Here is a 26,766-nt window from a genome sequence, read left to right on the forward strand (position 1 = left end):
GTGCTGCAGAGCACCGGCAGTGCTCGTGACACTGTGCATCCAGGAGCCAACACCGCCTCTGCTGCATCCCATGGCTGCTCCATCACAGGAGCACGTGGGTACCGATGGGGGTTGGAGGGTTGGTCAGTGCTGGATGAAAGCCTGGAAGTCCCAGCCTCAGGCCACGGTGTTCCATTCCCCCCCATGCAGCTGACACCCCACCAGGAGAGGCAGTGGGCAGCAGCTGCTCTTTTCTTCCCCACATCGTTTTATTGCATGCTTTCGATGGGCTCATTTCCCACTTCCTCACCAAAAACTGGTCCCCTCCACCTGCTGACATTGTAATTAATTCAATATACGCACTTCTCTGTGATTCTGTGGTTTCTACTCTGTCAAATCCAGCATAATTAAGAAAGAGATACACAACAGTGCTGGCACAAGTGGAGTCAGGCTCAGCTTTGTGGGTTCCAAAGCCCATTTCCTTCCCCCAGCTCATAGGATCCCATTTCTTCAGCACAAACACCCTTTTCCCCACATCTGGTGAGAGCCTGAGCACAGCTGTGTCCTGAAAGTATGGATGTAGCCATGTTTAAGGTGCAGCAATGTGGGTGAGCCTGCACAGTGGGAAGCTTGGGTGCCCACTCTATGTCTCAAAGGGTTAATAACTAATTACTGGAGCAAAATGAGACGCCTTTCCATAAGGTTCAAAATATACGCTTTTGCAAATCAGGGCTGGCAGACTATTTATGATTATTTTGTTAATGTTTCTCCTGTAACAAGCACAATTTCCTGGTGATTAATGGCTGCTTCATCTCCCAGAATTACATTTATTTTATTTTATTTTTTATTTTTTTTCGGGAGAGGCTCACAGAAATTTGCATGAGGGGGGTTTGGGAGTGGTGGGATGAGGATGGGGCTGAGATGGTGGCACTGACAGAGCTCTGCCAGGAGCTCAGTGATGCTCCCAGCTCCCCTTTGCCTTTTCCTGCTTAAAACCAATCAGCAAAGGTTTGTCTCATCCATCGGCTGATTCGGGTTGGTCACTCGTGTTAATGGCTGGAAAGCAAAATGAGGGTTGGGTTTGGCTGTGCACACCTGTGGGGTGCTTGGCCCAGAGCCCCAGGGCTGCTCATGAATGCTCAGTGGCACCTGGGTGACATTTGCTGTGATTTTATGCCCGAAACATAATGGAACACAGATCCAGGGAATCATCTGCTAAGCAGTTCCAGGCAGAAGGTGACAAATTGGTCAACTGCCTTTTGATTAGACATACCTGAACCTGAGAACACAAAATATATTGAGCTTAAAGAACCACTTCTATCATCTTTAGCTTAGCCCTGAAACCCTCATTTAACCCCTCTGGCAGTGCTGGACCATTCCATAACCCCTTCTGAATCCTCCACCTAAAGCCACGCTCGTGCCCAATGCTCCACACAGCAGCAGCTGCCAGCACGTGGCTGCCCAGGATTAATTTCTGTACACAAGCCAATGGCTGAGCCTTGTGGCTCCAGAACAGCCTGCATTATTACTTTTTTTTCTCCTATTCCCTTTGAATTGTTTCATTCTGAGATAATAATAATAAAAGAAAATAATAAAAGAAACGGAGCGCTCAGCAGCTAACTGAGGATTGATGAGTTCTGATCCTCTGCCAATGAGATGAAAAAGGAGGCTTCGCTGGAGCCATCAATAAGGGAAGGAGCAGACAAAAGATCCAGCTGTGCTGCGAGCAGTGGGGACCCAAAATGTCATCGTGGTCCTTTTGCAGGGAGAGAAACACACAAGGATATGCAATATCCTTGCATACATCTACATGTATGCATCCCATACAAGCAGAGACTCCTCTAGGCAGAGGAAAGCCCTTGAAATAGTTTAGAAGAATGCTCAGAAATGAATCAAATCAGCAACTTTCCTGCTTTTTTAAATGTTTCTTCCAATCTTTCTTCCTCCCTCCCCTGCTCCAGGTCCCCACGTCTCCATTCTGCCCCTGACCACAGCAGAGCTGACGCTTTCCCAATGCTGCAGCACTGTGAGCACAAGCAGTGCTGTCTGGGATGGGAATCCATTGTTCCTGGGGCTCTGCTGGTGCCTCAGCTCAGCCCTGCTCAGCCCAAATGCCCGACCAGCTCTTTGTGTTGCAAACTGCCGAGCGCATCCTTTCTGTGATGGAGTTTGGAAGAGCACCAAAGCAGAGCTGCGAGGAGGGCAAACAGCACCCAAAATCAAATCCAATGAAAGAAAACAAACTGGAAAAGCGGTGTCATCCCCAAAGTAAGAAGTAATTAGGAATGCTGGACAAAGCACTGCTCCATCCTCTGCTCAGACCAGGCCTGGCAGCACCCAGAGGTGACAGTGGGAAAGCTGAGCACCCCCAAACCCAGAATGGCTCGTGTCACTTTGGATGCCATCAGGGTCCCAAAGCACGTGGGCTGATTCATTTCCCACCTCGCTTTCTTTTAAGGAAAAAAGTCAATGTTGGAGGAGACAACGCTGTGTTTTGGGGCAGATCCGCTGGCTTGTTGTGCCTTCATCCTTTTCTTATCAAAACCATTTTACTGCTGAAATCAGGAAGGGCCAAATCCACGCGCTTGGGGTTGCAGCTGTGGCCCCGTGTTAAGCACTGCAGCCTGATGGGTGATGCTCTGGAATAGTTTTTGAGCAATTTCCATTGGGAAACACAGGGCAGAGGAGCTGAGTCTGAAGCAACACAGCATAACTCTATGCTCTAACATCATGTCACGCCATGTAACATCCTGCAGCATCTTCACAGCTCTTTCCTCCGGGAGCTCTCGCTCCTTCTTTGCCATGCACAGGACCACGAGTGGCTCTGCTGGTTTATTTGGGTGAAGGCACAGAGTTATTTCATCCTTTCAGGCAGTGATAACTCATCTAATAGCCCCATTACATCCGGCCTGACCGCTGGGCGGGATGAGATCAGCTGTTTTGTCTGCTAAGAAAGAGAAGGATTTGGGGCATTAGGAAAAGGCGGTGATTTGAGAAAATAGCGGGGACTTATTAGAGGTAAAGGACTGGATGGTGGTGTAATAGAGAGAGAGAAAAAAGAAGAGGGAAGCAAAGGGGAGGGAGGAGAGGGAGAGAAGGCGGCGTTGGAGAGATAGAGGGACAAAAGCAGAAGGTAAAAAAGTGGGGTGCTGGATGGCTGTGCAGTGGTGGGGGATGCACAGCCAGGTTGTGTCCTCATAGCTCCCATGTCCTCACAGGAAAAAGGGAGAAAGTGTGGTGTTCTGAAATAAGCCAAGAAGGAGAGGTTTGGGGGAGGGAGTCCCACTCAGTGCAGGGCAGCCCACCCATCCCATGGCTGCTGGGGGCTTATGGGCCAGCCCTGCTCCATCACTTTGTCTTTATATGAGCAAGAGGAAAACATCCTCCCCAAAGCACTGCTGGCTCCCACGAGGCTCAAAAGCTCCAAACCCCATCTTTTTGTCCCCGATCCAAAGGAACCCAGAGACGCAGTGAGGACACGAGGGCTGTGTTGCAGGCTGCTGTCACACTGGAGCTGCAAACATTTATCCTTGGAATGGGAATGAGGGTTTCAGCAGAGACCATTTGCAATCACGGAGAGGCCTGCGTTTTTTCTGCAAATGACTGCACTTGAAGAGTGATTACTTCATTTTAGCTCGATTGCTCCTGCAGGCGCTGGGGGCTGATGGCAGCAGGAGATGGGGTGGGGATGGGAAGGGGCCAGGGACCAAACCCAGGGATCAAACCCAGAGCTCAGCACGCATTGGAGCCATGGGGACTGACAGAATCATGGGGACACAGCTGTCCCAAGGGCACTGCCAAGCTCCCAGGCCATGTGCTGCTCCATGGCAGGAAAGCTGGCCCACGTACAGACAGCACCCAACCCCTGCTCCTTCTCCTCCTCCTCCTCCCTGCAGGGATGAAGGTCCCCGAATGGACCTGGCTGCAGCTTGGTGGTGCAGACTGGTGCATCCTGCTCTGTGCACAGACCTGCAGCTGGCACCAGGCTGGCACTGGGGTGAATCCATGGATGCACAGAGCCACGTGCCAGCTGCAGACCTCAGCGGTGAAGAAGGGGAGGGGGGGGGGGGGAAGGAGGGTTAGCTTTGATTTTGCTGGTTAATTACAAATAGGCTGGGAGGGTGCAGTGCTCCTACCTGGGGTGAATTTCACCCCCTAAGGATAAAACAAAGGGATTCGGGGTGCAGCAGCAGCACAGAGCACGCAGAGGGAGGAGCTGAGCTGGATGGCAGAACTCAGCCCCCCCAGCCTTTGAGTAAACATTTTCCTGCTGTGGAGGGTGCAGGCAAACAAGAGTCCTTTCATCCCCTGGCACTGCCACGTCCCTATGGGTCCTGTGCAGATTTTTCCTCATTTTCTGCCCTTTGATGCTTTTTTTCCCCCTTCCATTCCCTTGCTGCACCATCACTGCTCCGTCCGACCCCAGGGATGGTGGCACTGCTGGGTGACACCCCACCATTGCCACTACTGCTCCCATGCAGCCGTGCTGAGCATTCCATCTCAACATCCTGCAACTGTGCACCCCTCAGCAACCACGCAGCCCCAAGATGCAACCAAGCATCCCCCAATCTTGCACCCCCCATCAACAAATCACGATTCCTCCTACAGCCTTTCATCACCCCTGCAAGCGTGCACCCCACCACGCACCCCCAGAACCTCACCAACCTCCATCCATCACTCACCCCCCCAGCCGCATCCCCCAAACCAATCACCCCCTTACAAGCTTGCAACCTCCCCCACCTCCCAACCGCCCGTCACCACGCACCCCCAACCTTACACCCCCCTACACCCCTGCTGCACCCCTCGCAACCGCGTCCAGCCCCTCAAAACCGCTCACCCCCCCAGCGGGGGCGGCACCGCGCCGCCAACTCGCCGTACGGCCGCCAGGGGGCGCCCTCTCCCCGCCCTCTCCCCGCCCTCTCTCGCTGCCCGCGGCGGTGGCGGCGGTGGAGGCGGCGGGGCCGGCGGCGCTGACGTCAGGGCGGCGCGGGGCCGCCGCTATTTGAGGAGCGGGGCGGACGCGCGGGCCCCGCTGCGCCGGATCCGGGGGGCCCGCAGGAGGCGGCGGTGGCGGTGGTGTCGGCGGCCGCCCCCGGCCCCTCCGCCCCGCCGCCGCCCTCGCACCATGCGCAGCGCCCGGGCGCTGCTGCTCGCCCTCGCTTTGCGGGTTTGCGCGTTGGACACCGAAACGCCCTCCGGTGAGCGGTGCGGTCGCGGTCCGTTGGGGGGTTCGGTGCGTGGTTAGCCCTCGTTTGGAGTTTGGGAAGGGCGGTGGGTTTTTGGGGAGTACGGGGAAACTGAGGCACGGGGCGGGGATGGGGAAGCGTTCCGGGTCCGGCTGTGTCGCGGCGTTTTGCGGTGTTCGTTCGCCGTGACCGCGTGCGGTGCGGGGCTGAGCGGCTCTGCGGGGAAACTGAGGGACGGGGCTGCGCTGCACCGCTCGGGATGGGGCTGTGCCCGCAGCTCCGGGGGATTTCCGCGCCTCGGTGGCAGCTCGCCGTGGAGGGGATTCGCGTTTGAAGCGCTGCGCTTTGGCTGGTTTGGGGGGTCGTTGTGTTTTCCCCCGTGTGGAGCGGGGTTTGGGGCTGGAGGTGCCGCCCCGACCGAATTCGGGTTCAGCCCGCTGCCCCACGCGGTGCCCTTCCGACGGACCGGGGATGCTGCGGTTCGGCTCCGCAGCGCGTGGTGCTCTGTGTGCCTCTCCCCCATCCCCTATGGGGCCATTATTCCATCCATCCCATCGTTAATCTCAATGTCTGCTCCGTTCTGGGACGCCCACCCTGTGCCCGCGGGATGCACCGCGCTCCTCTCCGGAGCGCACAAACTTCAGCGGTTCGTTCCGATCACGCCGTGGCTGAGCTGTCGGCATTGCGCTGCTCGCAGCGGGGGCTCTGGGGGGGGCATCGCCTCGCTGTCAGGTGCTGCAGGGCAGCGGGCACCTGCTGCTCGTCTTCGGCTATAGAGTGTACCGAGCTGCTCGTTTCCACCTCCTCAAAGCTTCGATGCGGAGGTGCTCCCCGGGATGCACTGCTCGTCCCTATTGGGGGCTCTTCCAGCAGCATCCCGAGCATTCAGCGGCAATAAAATATTTGGTTTTGGGATCATTCCTTTAGGAGAGGTTCCCACACTCCCAAAGCGGCCTCAGGATGGTGGCGTTGGGGTGGGCTGGGCGGGGGGGGGGGGGGGTGAGGATTGGTTTGGCCTCTCCTCTGACCCCGCATTGTCTGCGCCGAGTGAATGGGAGCGGCCGCGTTCCCTTTGTCGGGTTTGGGGTCGGGGAGCGGAACAAATGCGGCCGCGTCGCTCTGTAACGGCCGCGTCCTCATCACGAGATAATGGAGGTGATGGAGCTTCGCATCCCTGCGCTGGGTCGGGACCCCCGGGGGCTGGCCTGGGTTTGGGGCTGTGCTGCTGGCAGCTGGGATGGGTTTATTTTTTGCCCTCCTGCCTTTTCTTGTTGCGTTGTGAAGAATCTTTCCCTTGGCTGCTGTTCCATCTGCGTTTCTTTGCTTTTTATGCCGTGCTTGGTGCTACAGCAGCAGGTAATGATGCAGACCCCTCGCAGGGTCCCCGCATCCCAGGATGCTCCAAAAGCTCACACTGCTGTCCTTGGGATGCAGCACCTTCCTCCCATACCCCCTGTTCCCATCTCTCCATATTCCCCTCTACCCAGCAGCACTGGGGCACGGAGGGCTTTGCTGCCCGTGGAGGTGAAGCAGAGCTGGGGGATGTCAGAGCTCGGTGCTGTTTTTCCATCCTCCCCAGTGTTTGTGCTTTGCTTTTGCTCCGGTGCTGCTCTCCCTGGTTGTTTTCCTGGGCTGCAGGCAGTGCTGGACCTGCCCCGCCGTCCTGGTGAGTCACCTCCTGGCCCGCGCTGAGCATTTTTTCCCTTATCCAAACTAAGGCAAACCTTCCAAATCTCAGCTTCCCGAGGAGCATTTCCTGCTCGTAGCCAGCAGGATCCAAGCCCTGGAAATCAAAGGCTTTGACCCCTGCCTGGGCAGCAGCAGCCGCCCTATTGCCAGCCAGTGGGGACAGTGTTTTTCCTCCAAACTGAGTGTTTTTCCCCCGCTTAGCACCAGGAGAGAGCTTGCTTTGCTCACAGCCATTTTTCAGCACACTTCCCAGAGCCCTGAGAACCACTCCCCCCTGGGCTCTGCTCCCTCTGCCTGCTGGTGGCACCCCTTAAAGGTCCCCTCCCAGCTGTTTGTAGCTTTGCTGCTGGTAGCCACAAAGGGGTTAAGCAACAGAAGCAGGTAAATCCCTTCCGCATGCTCGGAGCGGGGCTGGGGAGAGCCTTATCAACACAGCCCTGCCATCTGCCTGCTTAAACCTCCATAAATAAGCTTTTTAATAATCTATTATTAACATGCACTATAATTGTCTTATTAGACGTGTCTGGGAACCTTTCGTTGCTGCGTGATTAAATGTCACATTCCCAACCCTTCTCCTCCTCCTCTCCCAAAGGCAGTTGGAGGCTTTGCTCTGCAGCTGCCCCTGAGCACCATTCCTGTCCCCACAGCATTTGCTGGAGCATTTGCCCCATGCTGTGGCACTCGCCCAGTCCCAAAGCAGTGATACTGGGGAACCTGAGGCTTTTCTCTCCGGGGTGAGGACGATTCCCAGCGCTTTCCCACCCCCCTGGGTCTGATCTCCTCTTCCTTGGCAGCCTTCAAATAAACCCATCCTGGAGACAGAGCGCTCTCTTTCCGCTGCAGATGGCCTCTTGGAGCCCTGCTCTGCTGCTGTCTGGCAGAGCTGCTGTTGGTTTCAGTGCTGGGACACATCCAGATGAGGGTCAGGGAGGTGCTGGGCATTGGTGCAGCTGCGGGGCATCCTGGGGACACGGGGCTGAAGGGTGGCTGTGGGCAGGAGGAGGAGGGTGAGGGCTGGCAGGCACCAGAGGCCCTTCCCCATTGCTGTTCCAAGGGCGCTGGTGTTTGCAGAGCCGTTTCCTGGTGCACGGATCCAAAGTCCAACACTGCTGTAAAGCTCAGGGTCAGCCCTGTTCCCACCCACCGGGCTGGTGCTGGGGGCACACAGACCCGCTGGATGCTGGCAGCTACCAGCCCCGTTCCTGCTGTGCACTGTAGGGTGCTGAGCACCGACTGCTCTTTGGCTGTGCTGCGTTCCCAACAGCAACCCGGCTTCTCTCAAGTCCTGGCTTGGGTCGCATCCTGGAACAAGCGCAGGGACGTCGGGTTTTAATTCCCACCCGAAGCAAAGCTCGATGGCTGCGTGTCTCCGAGCCGTCCCCCATCTGCCCGATCCTAAAGCTGAGGAGCAGATATCCGATCCCAAAACTGAACTGCGGCCATCCCGGCGCTCCGGGCGCTGCGCCGTACGCGGCCGCCAGAGGGAGCGGGGACAGCGGCCGCTGCAGCAGCGAAGTCCCGGTGCGTGGGGAACCGGCGTGGAGCGCAGAGCAGTGCGGTGCTGTAGATGAAGGGTGTAAATATTGAGGCCGAAGCGATGCTCTGAATCTTCGCTTTGTGATGTAGCTTGAAAAAGAGCAGGGAATTGCCCGTCGTGGGGTGGCTGCGGCAGTGCAAGCATCACCCTTTGGGCTGTGTGACCCCAGCAAGCTGAGCTGATTGCCCCGACCCCTCTGTGTGCGTGAGCTCTGGTGTGACATCATTAACTTAATGAGGGCTGTGGCTTGAGCTGCTGTTTGAGCCCCTCCACCTCGACAGCACGAGGGGACTGCGGTGACCTGATCGTGGTAACAAGGCTGCTGTCCCTGCACTGCTGCTGGTTTGACCGAGGCAATGGCACGGAGCCCCCGGGCTGTCTGAGCCTCATGTGTGTCCCTGTGCCACAGCCATCCACTGCAGTGATCCCAATTAGTGCAGATGGGAGCACGAACTGCTCCAGCCCAGTACTTTGCCTGCCCGCATCCCATCAATGCAGCTGGGGCACCGTGGGGGTGATGGCATCACAGGGATGATGGCACTGCAGGGATGGAATGCTGTGACTCAGCTGCTTCCCAGTGAGGGGCTTTTGGGGGCTGCCTGGGGTCTTCCTGTTGCTGCTGGAACCCAATGCACTGAAGGAGATGGAGCATCACATGGTGGATGAATGGATTGCAGACAAACAGTATTTCCTTGCTTGGGTGGATCTGGAAGTGCCCATGGGACTGCACAGTTGGGGATGCTCTGTGGGGTACAGCCATCTGTATAGGGCTGGTGTCTCTGCTTGGTCATAGGGTATCCCATATTCCTCATGGGCCCTTATGTGGCTCTGGCAGAGCTTTTGGCTCGCTGGGAACCTCCAAAGACTTTGCTTGGCACAAAGTGAGGCGCCTGAGTGGCGGTGCCTGAGGGGCTCAGCACCAAATATGAAGCATTTGCCGTGTCCTGGGTTGGCCCACTGGGTGCCATGTGGGGCTGCACCCATCAGCAGCAAGCAGAGATCCCTCAGTACCCCCTGCAGTTATCTGAATGAATGCTCTTTGCATAAGGGCCATGTTTGGCTCACCCAGCTGCAGCCAGGCTGGTTGGGTTGCAGGGGACCCCACTGATCCCCATGTTGCTGTGCAGGGGCAGAAGGGGCTTTTCCCAAGAACTCTCCCTCTGCTGTTCACTTTTTTGGGGGGTCTTATTTTCAGCCTAACAGCCACCTTCTGCTTCCCCTTGCTGTGTGATAACATTCCATTGATTTTGTTTCCCAGCTGACAGCAGTCCTGCTTCTCTCCTGTGTTAACAATCTCAAAGTGAAGCAGCACATCTCCGTGCTGGAGAATTTCTGGTTTTATCAGCATCACTCACTGGGTGAATCCAACTTTTGCTGCCCAGTGTCTGCATCCCCAGCCTCGATGAGGTCCCCACGTGGCCGATCCTCTGCGTGGGAGAAGCTGCTGAGATGCAACAGATTGAGGAGGAAGGAGAAGGGTGAAGCTGTGCGATGGCCAGGATGCACCCGGCGCTGCTGTGGCTCATTTCTGCCTCTCATCTGCCTGCCTGCAGCAAAATGCAGGGCTTGGGTCAGAGCTGGGGCTCGGTGCAAGGCTGGGTCTCAGCAGTGGTGTTGCTGAGTCCCTGCTGTATTTGAGGAATTGGCTGCTGTGCGTTTGGGAGCAGAGCAGGGCAGCGCTGCGCAGACTGCTTGGCGTGCACAGCCCTTCCCTGAGCCTCTTGTTCAGGAGAAAAGAGGAATTCAATTTTTTGACAAATGACACGGACCATTTGCAGAGCAAACCTGGCTCTGTAGACAGCGCTGTGAGCAAAAGGAGGGAGGTATTAAAAGCAATAAATAAGCCATTGGGAAAGGCAGCGGAGGGCTCCGGTGGCTCCGGATTTACAGTGTGATCATAGCAACACCTGGTGCTGCCAGCCTGTGCTTTGCAGTGGGATTGCTCCTGCTCTGCATGGCTCTCAGGATGCACACAGAGCAGGGAGCCTTCAGCACAGGCATCCATTGATACCAGGGGGCAGGAAAGGCCAGATCACCTTTTTTTGCCATTTTTCTCCCCCCCCACCCAAAGAGCAGGAGGAGCAGAGCTGCCTGCCTGTCAGCCCTGAGGTTTAATTGCACTGTGAGCAATCGATAACTCCAGGACCGTGGGTTTCCAAAAGCCTGCCTTTGTTTTTCTTCCTTTAGTGCACAAGAGGCAGCCCTGACTTTGTTAATTAAGTGACGGTTCATTATGAAAGTGCTCATATTGCAGCTCATTAGCCCACAACCAGCCCCATACACATTGCCTTTTCCCTGCATCGCATTGCATCCCTGCCCTATTTCCTATGGGACCTGGGAGTGCTGCAGCATCTCAGCACCAGGCTGAGTTTTGGGTCCCAGCAGTGAGGGCTTTGCAGGTGGGAGCCATCAGGAGGGTCTTCAGCAACCCAGATGGATGACGTCTGCAGTTGCTGCTGGATGGATGTTGTTCTCCCAGCCCTGTGCCAGGCACTGGGGTTATCAGGCGTAAGTGACTTATTATGCAAATCCTCTGTCTTAATATCTGGCTATTCTCTCCCTGGAATTGCATTGGCTAAACCCCATGCGTTATTGGAGCTGCTAATGTTTACGCATTAGCTTCTTTGGCTAATATACAAGGCTTCAAGTTGCAAATTGACGTTTCTTACAGCTGAGCAAATTATTTTTCTATTAAACGCAATATTTAAAATGATTTGGAGAAGCAAAACAAACTACTGGCAGGAATCTTAATGTCGCTGCTTTCCATATCCTTCTAATCAGCTTTTATCGGGTCCAGGAAATGAGTATTTTTTTTTTTTTAAAGACATTTCTATTTTGCCAAAGTGGGCGATGAAGAGAAGCAGGGATTGAGGTTGTGGCAAGATCTGATGTGTGTGTTGCACCGAGCAGTGAGTGTGGCTGTTGTGTTCGTGTCCCAAGTTCTCATCTCCCTTTTGCTGGACTCAAGGGGCTTTTTAAGCTACAGAGGCTCCAGTTGGGGGGATTTGGAGCTGGGGCAGCACTGGGGCAGAGGTGCTGCAGTGTGGGGCATTGTGCACCAATGGGGTCGGGAGGAGGGATGCTGCAGTGCATGGGCTGAGCTGCTGCAGGGAGCAGAGCGAGCTTGCAGGATGCAATTCCCAATCCCCCACGTCTGCTGCCTGCACGTGGGAGCTTCCTTCCAGCAGAGCCTGGAAATAGCACAGCTGGGTGCTGCTGTTGGGCTGGGAGCTGTGTGGTGCTGTGTGCTTGTGGCGAGGGAACGTGCAGCATCCCTGTGTGCTCCTGGGTGTCCCTGCTGCTACTTGGCTGCCCCATCCTGCTGCATGTCCCATCGCTGCCATCTCCTGTTGAGGCTGGAGGGAACCTGGTGCCAGCTGGGGCTGGCAGAGGGGTGTGGGAGTGGGGGGGGTTCCAGACCCACAGCATCATTGCCTTGCGTTTAAGAGCAGAACTGAGAGCATCTTACTCAGGTGTACATGGGAGAGATGTTGGCTGCTGCATTAACCACAGCTCGGGGCAGCTTGTGTTTGGGGCAGGGAGTCTCAACAACTCAACAAGGGGGGCCTCTCTTTGAGGTTGATGCAGCTGTGGGACACCGTGTTGGATCCCCATCCACACACATCCCTGGGCTGCTCCATAACAACAAGGAGAAACCCCTGGAGTTTGTCCCACAGTTTTAAGCAGCAAAGGACATAATTAACATCAAGGCGAGAGGAGCACTGCCTCCATGCATGGAAGAGGTGGGCAGGCATGCCTGCTGCTCTATGCTCTCTTTTCCTCCTTCCTCTGCATGGATCTGTCGTCTCTTCCCTCTCCATCCCCTGGGTTTTGGGGGCTGTCAGCTAATTTGGGCTTCTCCAGCATCATCTGGGATGCTCAGAGCTGTTGGCACCAGGCAGTCGTGCCCACGCTGATATTTTAATCTGCTCTTGCTGCTTGCTTCTCACCTCCTCCAGCTCTTGGAGCTGCTCCTTCCCTGGCACTGAACCAAGGCAGGGGCTGCTGCGGGGGCTCTGTGTTTCCGTTCGTAAGTTTTTAGGAAGCATCTGGGACCCAGAGCAGCTCCTGTGGAGCACGAACTGCTGCCAGCATCCTTTGGGTGGATAAAAACCATCCTGGTGCTTGCAGGTGGGGATTTTAGGTTGCAGGGAAGCCTTGCCTTGCTTGCAAGCATGAATTGCAGAATGGTCTGGATTGGAAAGGATCTCAAGGATCGTGAATCTCCAGCATCCCCTGCTACATGCAGAGCCACCAACCTCCATATTTAATATCAGACCAGGCTGCCCCATCCAACCTGGCCTCAAACACCTCTGGGGGCAGAGCATTCACAGATAAACCCTAAATTTTGGGGGAGTGGTATGAAGGTGTCTGGCTCTGCACCTTGCTGGTCCTTCCCAACACAAGGTGTTCCCTGATGCTCTCACACTGCTGGAGGACACTGGGTTGGACACTGGGATGTGGGGATCTGGGAGCTCAGGTGGTGCCATGCAGCGTGGAGGAGGAGCTGTGCAAGGAGGTTGGTGAGGATGCTCTGTGGGAGCAGAGATGGGGGATCCTTCATTGGGGCACAGGGCTCTGCCAGCTCCACGTGCCTCCCAGAGCCCCTGGCTCTCTGGGATGGGATAAATCATCCCCACAAATAAATTTCTCCCTTTTCAGATACCCACTCAACAGACTTCAGAAGGAAAACATACACTTTTTTTTTTTTCCTCCCCTAAAAATCACTTTTGCATTTTTTCCTTTCCTTCGGCGGAAAAATTGATCACATTTCTGCTTCTCCTTCCCATTGGGAAGCTGAGCCAGGTGGTGGGTGCTGTCAGATCCGGAGATGCTGTGATGGGAAGGAGCTGGGAGTGCATCCACACGCAGCACTGCCATGCAGGGCTGGCACAGCACAAATGAGCCTTTTAGTGAGAGGCTCTGAGAAAGCAGGCAGGCTCCGTTCCTCGGTGCTCTGAATGGGAGAAGATTTGCTTTTAGTCCTTCTAAAAGAAGTTTCCCATTCTTGTGGTTCTGGGGAGGAAAGAAAGCTCGATGCTGAGGCTGGAGTGCTCCCCAGTGCTTAAAACACTGAGTGTAAAGGGAGAGAAAAGCTCAGTCCTGTTCTCATACATGTTAAGTGTTGGGAAGAATGATTTTGTGCTTATCTTGCAGTAGTGGGCTTGGTAAGCTGGCTGTTTTGGTTCTCTTTGGAGATCTATGAGATCTCTGCCCTCCAAGCCCTCATACCCCAGCACTGGGAGGTTTGAACAGTGTAATTTGGGGTTAAAATACAAAAAAAAAGCCCCACAAGTGTCACCCTGACCTGTGCTCTGCTTTCCCACTGACCCATTTGGGGGACGTTTGCCTTTCTCCTCCTGTTTGCTCAGGGCTTTCTTGAATTGTGCTTGCCCTCACCAGCCCAGGGGGCTTAAATCCCCCATATTTGTGATCAGTGATTTTAGTAAAACATTGGGGCAGTGTTAATGAGGCAGTCTGCAACAGCTCCCCGGATCTCATTTTCCTGGGGGAGGATGGATGGATGGATGGATGGAGAAAGGATGGATCTGGAGCCCTACAGACCACAAATATGCAGCTCTTGGCTTTGGTGCAGCTTTCAGCTTTGCTCTTTGCAAAGGGAAAGAAACAACTAACTGTGCTTAGAGGTGACAGCCTGTAGCTGGGGGTCCAGCAGTGCAGTTGCTGCTGGAGGTCTTGCCTGAGGCTTGGCACTGTTTGTGGCAGCAGTGTGCAGATCTGCTGGGCCAAAGTGAGGTCTGTGCAGTTGTGGGTTCTCGTGCAATGGCTGCAGTCAGTGCTGTTTTGTGGGGGAAATTCCTGTTTTAGTAGCAAGCCTCTGGGAAGTGAAGCTGTGACCTTGTTCCTGTGCTGCAGCTTGAATTGGATCGTGGACTCATTTAAGTTGAAAAGACCTCTGAGGTCATTGAGTCAGCTGTGACCTCCCTGGGGCTGAGGACTGGCAGCTCGTCTCACTGCATGGGAGAGGAGAGGGGGAGAGGCGTGGGGCAGCTTTGCTCCTGTGTTTGCAGGAGTGGGAGCGTGGGGGGATGGCTGGGTGCACCTCAATATTTTGTAGGGTGCAACAGCATCCATCCCAGCTGGGCTTCTGGGGGGCAGAGCAGCTGCTTCCCGGGGCTGATTTGTGTGTCTGTCTGTCTGTCCGCAGCGGGCTGCACCTTCGAGGAGGACGACGATCTGAACCAGTGTGAGTACAGCCAGGGTGAGGATGATGACTTCGGGTGGGAGTTGGTCCGCAGCTACATGATGCCACATCTGACGGCCGACCTGCCCCACGGTGAGTCCCAACCCCAAAGCCAGAGCTGGTCACGTGCCTGGGATGGGAATTGACTTGGTTCACCCTCCATCTCCTGGTTGGGATGCTGCTGTGCCCCACGGCAAGGTGTGTTGGTCCTTAATGTGGACCTGGGGATGTCACAGTTTGGGGATACAGGACTTGAGGCTGTGCTGCAGGGAGGTCTGCCCCCAATCTGGGGATTTCCTTGCAGCAGTGCCAGGATGGCACCCAAAATCCCTCCTTTAAAGGCACCTCTGCTCTTTCCTTTCTGCTGTATTTGGTGGCTAGTGAGAAATTCCCATCTCCAGGAGTCATGGGAAAGGGAGCAGTGTGCTTCTGGCTCTTGTGACACGGGCAGATGCTCGTGGCTGTGAGCTGCAGGCAGCCCTGATGTCTCAGGAACTGTGAGAGGAAAAATGCAGATGGAGATTTTTCCCTTCTCTTTTGAAATCACATCACTTTGAAGCCACTTGTTCTTACTTTGTGGGTCTGGCTCCTTGCTCTGATGGCTGGGATTGGAGACCACTATAAGCCCCTCCCTGGGCAGTGCCCTGGGTGACATTTGGGGGTTAGGGGGGTTGGCATATCCTGGACACCCAAAGCAGTGTTCTGCTGCAGGAATAATTACAGATAATGGAAATAATTGCTTTAAACTGAGCTAACCTAATTCGTTCTTTGATGGGGCTTTTACCTGGGGGCAGCAAGATGGGAAGCGGAGCTGGGGAGGGGATGCTGGGGGGTTTGATGTCAGAGCCTCAAACCTGTAATTGCATCTGAAAACTGAGCAGAAACTCCAATTTAAAAGCAGCAACGAAGCATACCAGCTTGAAGCCAGGGGGCTTGCAGGTGGCTGGAGACTGCAGCATAGCATGGTGCAGCCCACGGGTGTGCAGGGAGGGGGTCCCAACCCCAACGTGGGTCAGCGAGCAGTGGGTGGCACCTGCAGGGCTCTCAGCCCCTTCCAGGGGGCTCCCCAAGTTGCCCCCCCCCCCCCCAGCAGAAACACCATCGCATAGCACCAGGATCTCTCCGGGGAGCACTTCACAAAGGAGTCTCGTGGTCTTGGATTAAAATGAGTTTTTCTTGGAGATCAGCCAGCTTTGAGGAGCACAGGATTTATTGGAGCGGATGCTGGCTGCAGGCCACCCGCCTCTACCTTTTTTTTTTTTTTTTTTTTTCCCCCTCTTTCTTTTTGTTTTCTTGCTGTGTTTGTTTTTCCCTCTCTTTCCATCTTGACTCGTCTCCCTCTTTCTCATAAAGAAGACGGATGGGGCTCTCCCACGTTGCAGTTTTGCTTTTTCAGCTTGTTTCTGGGCTGCAGCCCTGCGGCTGCGGAGCTGCTCTGCCCACACTTGGGCTGAAGATGGGCTGGGATTGCTGGAGTAATGTTGGGATCTGTTGGGTGGAGCAGGTGCAGGATGGAGCATGGCTTTGTGAACAGCTTCTTTTGCTAGGTTTGCATTGCAAAGCATTGAAAAGTTTTCCTTCCAAACTCAGTGGTATTAAAAACATCCCTCTGTGGAGCAGTTGCTTCCCTGCTTGTCTCTCCTGCAAATCACACACTGAGCACTGGGGCTCGGAAAACTGACCTTGTTTGGCACCTTTGAGCCTCCAGGTGATGGTGGGGTTGGTGCTGGGCTCCCTGGGGAGATGCTCAGGGCAGGAGCTGGATGCTGCTCCTCACCTTATGTGCTGCTTTGCTGCCTCTTTGTAGCTCTTTTATCCCCTCTCTGTGGTTTCCTGGGATAAAAACTGAATGATATGTGAGGCTGGGGGGGGGAGAGGGGCTGCACTGCTCCCAAAACACCTGGTTGGGATCTGAGGGAGGGCTCATGTCCCCACATGGGGAAGCAAGGCTGGGGACCTTGCAGAAGGATTCTGCAGGGACAGGTCCAGGGCTTGCCATACACAGACTCTGGAGGCAGAGGGGATTTCGCAGCTCAGACCTCAGGTGCTCCTTGCTGACCACTTTAACCTACCGATGTGCTGTTTTTCCCATTGGGAACACAGCCAGAAACTTCTTTCTGTTTTCATTTGAAATGTTATTTAGCGCTTTTAAGACTCTTGTGCGTCTCCTCAGAGCTGTTGGGCTTCTCCCTGGAAACCTACCTGAAAACTAAATTAAATTACATTGCCCGTGTCCTCCCAGGCAGAGGGGCTGCCTGTCCTGGGGGGGGTGGCTCATTACTCCTGGTGACGAGGCGAGGTGACAGCCTGCAGGGCTGGTGTGTCAATTAAAGCTGACCTTACATTGGATTGAACAGCGGAGGAAGGATTTACCAAACGAAGCACAGCATCGATCAAACTCTCTGCACTAATGGACTCAGTGCTGCTGGGGAGGAAAGGTTTCCTGGGGGGGGGCTGCAGCCATCCTGGTGGGTCATGTCCCCTTGAAGATGCCCAGTTTGTGTGAGGCTTGGGAATAATTCCCATTGTGCTTTTTGGAGTGGGTTTTTGCTGTACTGCCAGCGTATGGACAGGACTCAAAAAACACAGCTGTGATACAGCACTGCACTCTGGCTGCTCGGCCCCGTGGCTCTGGGATGCTGCAGGGCAGGGATGCAGCCTCTCTGCCTCCTGGGCTCCGGCTCTGCTTGAAGCAATTAGGATAATTTTTAATTGCAAGGCCTATGGGGCTGCACGGTGCTCTGGGACTGAGTGCTGCAGTCCCCATGTGCTGGCAGTGCCCCACTGCTGCTCCCGAGGGCACCCAGCTGGGGCTTTGCTGCCTTGAGAAATGGGCTGTATTGAAAAACAGCCAGAAACATGCTGGAAATTTGGAAAAATACCTGCAAGAAAGCCTGAGGGATGTTACACCCCATCCAACCTATTGCCAGAGCAAGGAGGAGCTGCCAGCCCAGGGCTCTGTTTGGTGGTGATGCTGCAGCACCAGTCCCATCAGACACAGCTCAGTCATTAAAATAACTCCTTCGGGGTCTAATTTTAGTCTCAGCCTCCTTATTTTTTACGTCCTCTGGTTTTATTTGTGGGCAGGAGGAAGGGCACCGTGTCCTGATGGGAGCCTGGAAGCTCAGGTGGGCTGAGGTTGTTTCAGAGGTGTCCTGTGGGTTGGTGTGGGATGGCATTGGCTTTTGGTGCAGCAATAATTTTGATGGGGGAAAAAGAAGAAAAAAAAGAACAGAACACCATGACAGCTACAGAAGGAATAGCCACACGCTGGCTTCCTCTCTCTCTGTGAAATGCAGCTGTGTTATCCAAGGAAAATAAGTTTATTTCACCCTGAACGTCTGCCTGGAAAGGATCAGATGCAGAGTGGCAATGCAGACTTATGGATACAGCCCCAATTTTTTTTTTTTAATTTTAGTGATTTCGTTTCTTTCCTCTTTTGTTCATTGCCCCACTGGCTCCCATCTCTAAGGATGCGATGGAGGAGGTGCTGTGGTGCAGCACTGCCTTTTCCCAGGTGCAGGTGGGAGCACCCATGAGTGCAGCTCCCAAGCACGTGGATTTCCCTGTGCCTTTGCTGGGCTGACTGGGTGCCCACGGAGCTGCTTGGTGGGAGGACAGTGCGTGGATTCATGTAAATTAAACAGCGGTGAGAACTATTAATTATTAAGGGGCTGCTGTCAGGAAAACAATGGTTGACTTGGATAAATGGCCTGGCTTTGTTAGTTACAGCATGTGCAGTTATTAAAATGGATGGAATATGAATGATCTTGTCTTTGCTGGGGTGGGTTAGGGGCAGAGCTGGCTGTGGGACCCCCGTGGCTGCAGGACTCTGCTCCTCCATGGCAGGGTTTTGCCGTGCAGCCTATAGGGTGGGTGATGCATTTTGGGTCCCCTTGGGGTGTTCAGTCCTTACGAGTGAGCATCAGTGGCTTTGGGTTGCAGCAGTGCCTGCTGGTGGGGGACCAAAGGCTCAGGGGATGGGGACAGCAGGATGTGGGCATCCCGGTGGGCTCATTACACTGGTAAGCATTTTTATCCCTTAAGAGCCTGCTGAGCACAGTTTTAAATCAGCAACAACTGCGTGCTCAATGATACGAGGGAAATGAGAATTAAATGGGTCGGGTCAGGGTGGGGGCTCACTGCTGGAGCTGTGGGCATTAATGGGAAGCTGCAGGGTCTGCATCGAAGCCATTAAGGGCTTGGTGGCACGTGCAGTGGGACTTGGTGTCACAGGGGAACCGTCTTCCTCGGCCTTCCCTCATCACAGAATGGCTGGGGTTGGAAGGGATCTCAAGGATGATGAATCTCCAACCCCTTGCCACATGCAGGGCCATGTGGCACACATTTAATGCTAGACCAGGCTGCCCAGGGCCCCATTCAACCTGGCCTTGAACACCTCCAGGGATGGACGGGGCATCCACAGCCTCTCTGGGCAGCTGTTCCAGCACCTCACTACTCTCATAGTAAAGAACTTCCCCTGACATCCAACCTCAATCTGCCCTCACTCAACTTCAAACCATTTCCCCTTGTTCTGCAGTTATCTCCCCTTTCCAAGAGTTGATTTCCCTCCTGTCTGTAGGCTCCCTTTAGGTACTGAAAGGCTGCAGTGATTCACCCCTCAGCCTTCTTTTCTCCAGGCTGAACAAGCCCAGCTCCCTCAGCCTGTCTTCACAGGGGAGGTGCTCCAGTCCCCTGATCATCTTCGTGGCCTTCATCCTCAATGTCCATCTGCTTCCTCCATGTCCCCAATCCAGGGCTGAGTGCAGGCACAGTTGCACGCTCTCCCTCCTCTCCCTTTCCCTCAGGCTCCTACCTGATGGTGAACGCCTCTCAGCACGCCGCAGGTCAGCGGGCTCACCTGCTCTTCCAGGCTCTGAGCGAGAACGACACGCACTGCCTGCAGTTCAGCTACTTCATGTACAGCCGTGATGGCCACAGCCCTGGCACCCTCAATGCCTACGTGCGGGTGATGGGGGGCCCGGTGGGCAGCGCGGTCTGGAATGCCTCAGGCTCCCACGGCCGCCAGTGGCACCAGGCTGAGCTGGCTGTCAGCTTGTTCTGGCCCAGCGAGTACCAGGTGAGTCCTCCCCGGATCCCCCCATCCCTTACAGACCCCGTGTCACCTGCTATAAACGTGCCTTAAAATCCCTTTGCTCAGGAGATGGGGCCAGCTCCAAAGGCTTGGTCCTGGGTTAGGGGACCACTCCGCCGCGCCTGACCCCTCTGTTCGGTGCCACAGGTCCTCTTCGAGGCGGTGATCTCCAGCGAGCGCCGGGGCTACCTTGGCTTGGATGACATCTTGCTCTTGAATTATCCGTGCTGTGAGTGCAGGTGGAAGTCAGGGGTGCTGCTGCGTGTTGGGTGCTGCTGGGCTGGGATGCTCCTAGGGACTGTGAGCGCTGGGATGCAGCCTTGTGGCATCTGAGTGTTCTGTTGTCACCGGGGTGCTGGACGTCCCATCTCCTTGGGCAGCCCTACCTCCATCACCAGCAGGTCCTGCATTGCTTCAGTTGTCAAAGAGCCTTGGTGAGGTGCAGGCTGCTGCAGGGATGGAGGTCCTACCCTAGGGGCATCTCTGTGGGCTTCTTGGGAGGGATCCAGGGCTGGGCTGTGCAAATGGGACTCGAGCCCATCCTGCGAGCTTGGCTTCAACCGGGCGAGTTTTGGGGTTGCAGTGGAGATATGAGGCAGACAAGAGCCTCCTTAATACTTTTTTTTTGTTCCATGGCAGCAAAAGCCCCTCACTTCTCCCGCCTGGGTGACGTGGAGGTGAACGCGGGGCAAAATGCCACCTTCCAGTGTGTGGCTGCTGGCAAGGCTGCAGAGGCAGAGCGCTTCCTCATGCAGGTGAGATCTGTGCGTGGCAAGGATTCGGTCCTCGAGGGCCACGTTTGGTGGCTCTGAGTGCCACGCTGAGCTCTCCTCCTGCCTTTCTCTCCCCGCTGGGCAGAGGCAGAGCGGCGAAGTGGTCCCTGCTGCCTCCGTGAAGCACATCAGCCACCGGCGCTTCCTGGCCACCTTCCAGCTGGACGAGGTGTCCAAGGGCGAGCAGGACCTGTATCGTTGTGTCACCCAGTCCAGCCGTGGCTCTGGGGTTTCCAATTTTGCTGAGCTCATTGTGAAAGGTGGGTGCCCGCTGTCATCTCTATGCACTGCGCTCCTTCTCTCTCCTGATTCCGGGGGTGTCAGGGCGCTGAGATGGCATTACTCACTGCAAACAAGTCAGTACGCAATGGCTCAACATAAAACTGGGACACTATCTTTCCCACTGGTCTTAGTTCATTGATTATTGGTTGCAGTTGAAAGGAATTAATTCATTCCGATGAAACTTTGTGGCACCTTAGTGAATGGCAGGCAGTGCATCTTCTACAGATAATAAGATTTGGTCATACGGAACCTCGATGCTTCCAGGGCTGTTAGAGAGATGCATGGCATACGGCACGGGCTGACAATTAATGTCTGGTTTGTGTTGAATACTTCGGTGTCGTTTCCTTATCAGTTTTTCTTGTCCTTTGGGCACGCATGCTCCAGCTTTGGGATGGGGGTGAGATGCTCCAGCTGCTTCTCCTCTCTCTTCCAGAGCCCCCAACACCCATCGCACCCCCCCAGTTGCTGCGGGCTGGATCCACCTACCTCATCATCCAGCTCAACACCAACTCCATCATCGGCGACGGCCCCATCGTACGCAAGGAGATAGAATACCGCATGACCTCGGGGCCGTGGTCAGAGGTGCACGCTGTCAACATGCAGACCTACAAACTCTGGCACCTGGATCCTGACACAGAGTATGAGATCAGTGTCCTGCTGACACGTCCTGGTGAAGGGGGCACGGGGAAACCGGGACCCCCCCTCATCAGCCGTACCAAGTGTGCAGGTGGGTTGGCTCCTTTCTGGGACCTTATTTTGTTATTTTAACCAGCCAAGCTTGACTGCTCTTGATGGAGGGGATGTGGTCCCTGTCCTTGTGGGCACTCCTTTGAGAGTGCTATGCCAGCAGCATCCTTCCTTCTGAACTTGAAAGCAGCCACCAGGACACAGGGGTGGGTTTGTCCCTGCATTGTCATCGTGCTGGTGACATGGCAGCAAGCTGGGATCTGCCACCCCTGTGCACGTTGTCCCTGTGCTGTCACACCAATGCATGGCAGGAGTGGAGCAGGAACAGCTGCAGGGCTGGGACGTTCTGGAGCTGGAGCATTGCAGCTCTGGCCATGCCCGTGAGCCTGGGGGGCTGGCTGCTGACAGTGGTAGAGGAGCAGATCTGGAGATGCAGACCCTTAGCAGGGTGCAGCAGCCTGGGGCTGGAAGGAGTATTTCTCCCACTTAATTCTTACAAGTGCTGCAAGTATGCCTGGGTTTCATGGTTACCTCCAAGCTGATCACAGCCGCTCTGTGTTCAATTTCCAATGGTCTCCACCTCCAGTCTAGGCTACCAGTGCTCTTCCATTGTGATACAAGCATGGATTTCACTCCCAACCTAGCACATGGTGTGATTAAGCAACTGTTCTATCAGAGAAGTAGCTGCGTTTCGGTCACCAGCCCCACATCCTCCTGGATGTGCCAGCCATCATTCTGCAGCATCTCTGGACCAGCCCGTGGTGGCAGTGGGCTTTGCAGAATCTGATCCAAAAGGACCCTGGAATAATCCACTTAAAGGATAAATGCATCCTGCTCTGGAGCAACAGGAGATGCCCAGTGCTGTCATCCGTGTTTGACACTATGCCTGTGTCCATGCAGCTGTGTTAGCAACTGTGAGCACGGGTGGCTTGGCACTGGCACTAATTGCATGGAAATATTCAGTGATGTTGGTGCCTGCAGACATCCTCGTTAGCTGAGCTCTTGCTGAATTGCTATTCATATCTGTGTGTGTTGGCCTGGGGATGCTGGGCTGTCTGTTCCCTACTGATCATTTAAATGCGCTGGAATAAGGAGATGGGTTCTTGATGGGTGAAGAAGGTGATGGGTTGGTTGCTGATGGTGATGGGGGTGAAAATCTTCATTCTGCTAACAGTGGTACCAGAGCTGAATCCTTGAACCAGGCATAGAAGGGACTCAGACTGGGAGTGCAGGCAGTGAGGACATCCTGTGAGGACATTTGGAGCATGCAGTGAGGTTACAAATGCTTTCTGCAGCCCTGGGCTGCCCAAAGTCCTCCTTGGCACAAATCCCATGGGGATTTGCAGCATGGATTCTCCCTGAGGATCTGTTCCAGGATGGGCCAGGACCTCAAAAATTCACTCTCATCATCCTTTCCTCACCCCTTTAGGTCCTTAAAGGAATTAACTGGGGCTAACACAAACCACCCACATGTGTACTCTTGGCAAGGGAGCTTGGCTCCTCTTATTTATGCAAATGATAATTAATTTTTTTTTTTGTCACTCTGTCCTATTGAGAGTTTGCCATCAGCTTGATGAACAGCTGAGGGCTGCCATCTCAGTTGCAGTGTTGGGAGCCACACTGCTGCACATTGCTGTGATCCCATTAATGGGTGAGGAGGAGCAGAGGCAGTGCTGGTGGCGTCGGAAGTCACAGGATGGTGAGGTGGGAAGGGTCCATCTGGCTCACCCTGCTCCAGCAGGGCTGCCCAGGACCACATCCAGCTCACATTGGAGAATCTCCAAGGAGGAGACTCCACAATCTGGGCAATGTGGGGCAGCAAACCTGTTTAGAACTCAGGCTTGCTGCGCACACCTGCAATACTTCCACTCTATGAAGTCTCCCCCTCCACGCAATCGAAGCTGCTTTAGCTTAAACACTTTGAGCAGTGTATTTTGATTCTGTCTCTCCCTGGCAGAGCCCATGCGGGCCCCCAAAGGCCTGGCTTTCTCCGAGATCCAATCCAGGCAGCTGACATTACAATGGGAACCTCTGGGCTACAACCTGACCCGTTGCCACACCTACAGCGTCTCGCTGTGCTATCGCTACCTGGTGGGCACTGGCCTCAACCAAACCTTCCGTGAGTGTGCCAAGATGGAGCGCAACGCCAACCGCTACACCATCAAAAACCTGCTGCCCTACAGGAACATCCACGTCAAGCTCATCCTCTCCAACCCCGAGGGCCGTAAGGAGGGCAAGGAGGTGACGTTCCAGACGGATGAGGACGGTAAGGATAACCCTCACAAAAAAGGTTTGGAGGAATGCTGTGGGTCGGTTGGATTGTGATGGGGCGGCGTGTCTACCCAGAGAAATCCCCGTCCTGTAGGATTTCAGCTGTGCCCCGTGCAGTGATGCCCATCTCAGCTCATGCCCGCATGGGGAGCCCTCGTTCGTCCCATATTGTGGAATTAAAACCTAGCAGCAATAGCAACAGTGATCAAAGCAATTAACGCTTTGCACTTAGGTGACTCCTTTCATCTGCAGAGCTCAGGCTGATTAACTTGGCTTTGCTGGGTTTCTTGGTGAGTGCTGTGAACTGGAGGTCAGCATGTTCCCAGCACAGCTTTGCTCAGCTTCCCTTTGCTTTTCTCCCATTAACTTTGCAATCGAGTTGCACACATGAGCTCTTCATGTACAGCCAAACTGTTTGTCTTTCCCTGCTTTCTGAGACCCAGTGCCCTATCCAGGCACCAAGAAAAGGTGGATACCCTTCAAGCAAACCTGCTCTGGGTCTTTGGTCCCGCTCCAGTCTCTTAATACTAAACACTAAAATACTAATACTAAAACCACAGTGATTACTTCGTGCATCCTATCAGCACGCTGTGTCCTTAGACCTGAGCCTGCTCAACCATGGGCACCCAGCTCTGTGCTCCTGATGCCTTTTTTTTTTAATCTCTAATTGCTTCAGCTGTTTTCACTGTGCTGTGACTGCTGCAGCTGCTTTCTTATTGTATATTAATACAGTAGCTCCAGATGTTTTTTTGCTATACTGTAATCACTCCAGATGCTTCTCACTATACGTTGATTAACCAGGGCTGGCTGCTCCCCCCTTGGACTGAACTTGGTAGGATGAGCACTTTCCATCCCAGGAGGAATCAACACATCTTTGGGTTCATAGATGCACTGCAAATGTTACAAGTGGGTTTGGCCCAGCTAACCCTATTCAATTTATCTACATTAGATATTCAGTTTATCTAAATTAGCTAATGACAGGGTGTGAAGCTCAGCTGCTGCAGCTCCTGCATTTCCATGGCCAGGGCAGTGTAGTGTCTCTGAAAGCTTGCAGAAGAGCAAGTGAGTGCCATGGCTGAGCTGAGGGCTCTGCAGTCACCTCACTGTGTGATGGGGACGTTCCCACCTTATGCTCTCCATCTCCATGGGACTGAGGTGTTCCCTGCTGCTTTTTAAGCAACCAGACCTGATAGGGACAGGCTGAATCTTTCCCTCCTCTGCACTCGATGATGATGATCTGAGTTACCAGGACTGGTTGACAAGCAGCCCCACGTGCAATTAAGAGGAGATGGCAAAGACTCAATAATAGAACCTTTGATTGTGTTTTATTTGAATCTTTTGTGCTTTGTTTGCATCGTCTGTTTGTGCATCACTGGGGCTTCTCTAGGTAATTACAGGCCTGTCAGGCTCACTTCGGTGCCTGGCAAAATTATGGAGGAAATTATTGTGGGAGTTATTGAGAAACATCTGGAAGGCAGCACAGCATTGGTCACAGCCAGCATGAGAGGGAAGGTCCTGGTTAATGAACATAATCTCCTTTCATGGCAAGGTCACACACCTCGTTGACCAAGGAAGCAAATTGATGTCATCTGTGGTATAGAGTTCTGCTGGGCTCCATTTTAGGGCTGGTGCTTTCCTGGCTTTCCTTTCTTCCCTCACCTCTGCAGCAGCAGAGCACTGTGTTGGTGCTGCAGGGAGACAGCTCTTTCCCCTGCTGGCTGCAAGCCAGAGTAAATACATGCAAATACAGGTATATGTAGGCATGGCAGAGGGCTTTGCACACTGCTGGGATCTGCCCACGTGGTCGTGGCGTGTTTTGCATCCACAGGTGAGCACCCTGCATTTGTTTTGCAGAAGAAATGTGTTTTTATAGGTGCACACATTCCTGCCCTAAAGATTTCCAGGAATTTAATAAGTGTCTCGTGTACACCTGTAGGACATGATGCTTCTGATTAGATTAACTTGTGAATCAAGTGGAAACTGTGTATTTGCATGGTGGGAAGTGTGCAGAAGGCAATCCCTCTCCCTTGACTGTATAATTAGATCTGAACAAAAGCTGCAAAAAAAAAATAAAGGGAAGATGGGAAGAGCAGGCATCTGGGTGGAAGAGACACATGTGAGGTTGCCTGGCTCCACCTACCTGGACCCAAATAGCAAAGCTCAGCAAAGCTGTGCTGAATGTGATGCTATCAATGAGATCTTGCCTGGATTGTGTCCCACCTGAGGGCTGTTCCCAAGGTAATAACTGCTAATGATGATTCCCACTGTGCCTCCAGCATCCTGGTCCCACATGCACTATGCTGGTTTAAGTGGGTTTAATTGCTTCTGAAATGAGGGGTGTGATTTTTTTTTTTTTTTTTTTCCCAGGCACTAAAGCTTGCAGCAGATGCTGCTGCTTGGGAATAATGGTCTTGGCTGAACAATTGCCTCTCCTGCCCTCCTTAACAACCCCCTTGGGTTGGAGGCGGGGGAAGGATGATAAAAGAAAGCCGTGCTAAATAAGTGAATATCAATCCTGACACCTTCAACTGCTACTATTTGTAGTTTTTATTGGTGGTGGTGTAGCTAGTGTGGAGAGCTGGGGTATGGTGAGCACTTCTGCTGAGGGGGGAGGAAAGCTGCATTGTGGGGGCAGTGCTCACAGCAAACCCCAGTGGGACTCATCCTAACCCTTTTCCTTTCCCAGTGCCTGGTGGCATCGCCTCTGAGTCACTCACCTTCACCCCTCTGGAGGACATGATCTTTCTGAAGTGGGAGGAACCGGTGGAGCCCAATGGCCTCATCACGCAGTACGAGGTACATCCTGAGCCCTGGCACCTCTGGTACCCACAGAATTATCAGTGTGCTGCAGGGAGCATTGATCCAGCCCACTGAAACTCTCCTGACTGCAGGGTTTCTCTCTTGGGTAGCCTTGCTTTCAGTGCCAGGACTGCTTTCCAGCAGCAGCTTTTCCAAACACATTGCAGTTTACCCCAAAACACAAGCACGGGCATCAATAATCCACGTGGGTCCCTTCCAACTTCGGGATATTCTCTTCTATTCTGTGACATTCCCTTTGCTCC

General features: G+C 54.1%; 1 protein-coding gene across 5 annotated transcripts in view; it reads left to right on the forward strand.

Moving 5' to 3' along the window:
• Window positions 1-5,025: 5,025 nt before the first annotated feature.
• Window positions 5,026-26,766, forward strand: part of PTPRU (protein tyrosine phosphatase receptor type U) — a 45,914-nt gene continuing 24,173 nt past the window's right edge. For 4 of the 5 annotated variants that reach the window (XM_090124335.1, XM_090124336.1, XM_031594937.2 and 1 more), the window contains exons 1-9: window positions 5,026-5,177; window positions 14,561-14,689; window positions 19,405-19,676; window positions 19,839-19,920; window positions 20,331-20,446; window positions 20,550-20,724; window positions 21,180-21,473; window positions 23,391-23,699; window positions 26,391-26,500. In XM_090124335.1, coding sequence (XP_089980461.1) covers window positions 5,105-5,177; window positions 14,561-14,689; window positions 19,405-19,676; window positions 19,839-19,920; window positions 20,331-20,446; window positions 20,550-20,724; window positions 21,180-21,473; window positions 23,391-23,699; window positions 26,391-26,500 — 1,560 coding nt within the window. In that variant the 5' untranslated portion in view covers window positions 5,026-5,104. Of the gene's footprint in view, window positions 5,178-9,968; window positions 10,900-14,560; window positions 14,690-19,404; window positions 19,677-19,838; window positions 19,921-20,330; window positions 20,447-20,549; window positions 20,725-21,179; window positions 21,474-23,390; window positions 23,700-26,390; window positions 26,501-26,766 lie in introns of those variants that run through there. The other variant, XM_090124338.1, reaches the window with a different exon arrangement.

Source organism: Phasianus colchicus, chromosome 24, assembly GCF_987193195.1.
Source record: "Phasianus colchicus chromosome 24, bPhaCol1.hap1.1, whole genome shotgun sequence".
Classification (NCBI taxonomy): domain Eukaryota; kingdom Metazoa; phylum Chordata; class Aves; order Galliformes; family Phasianidae; genus Phasianus; species Phasianus colchicus.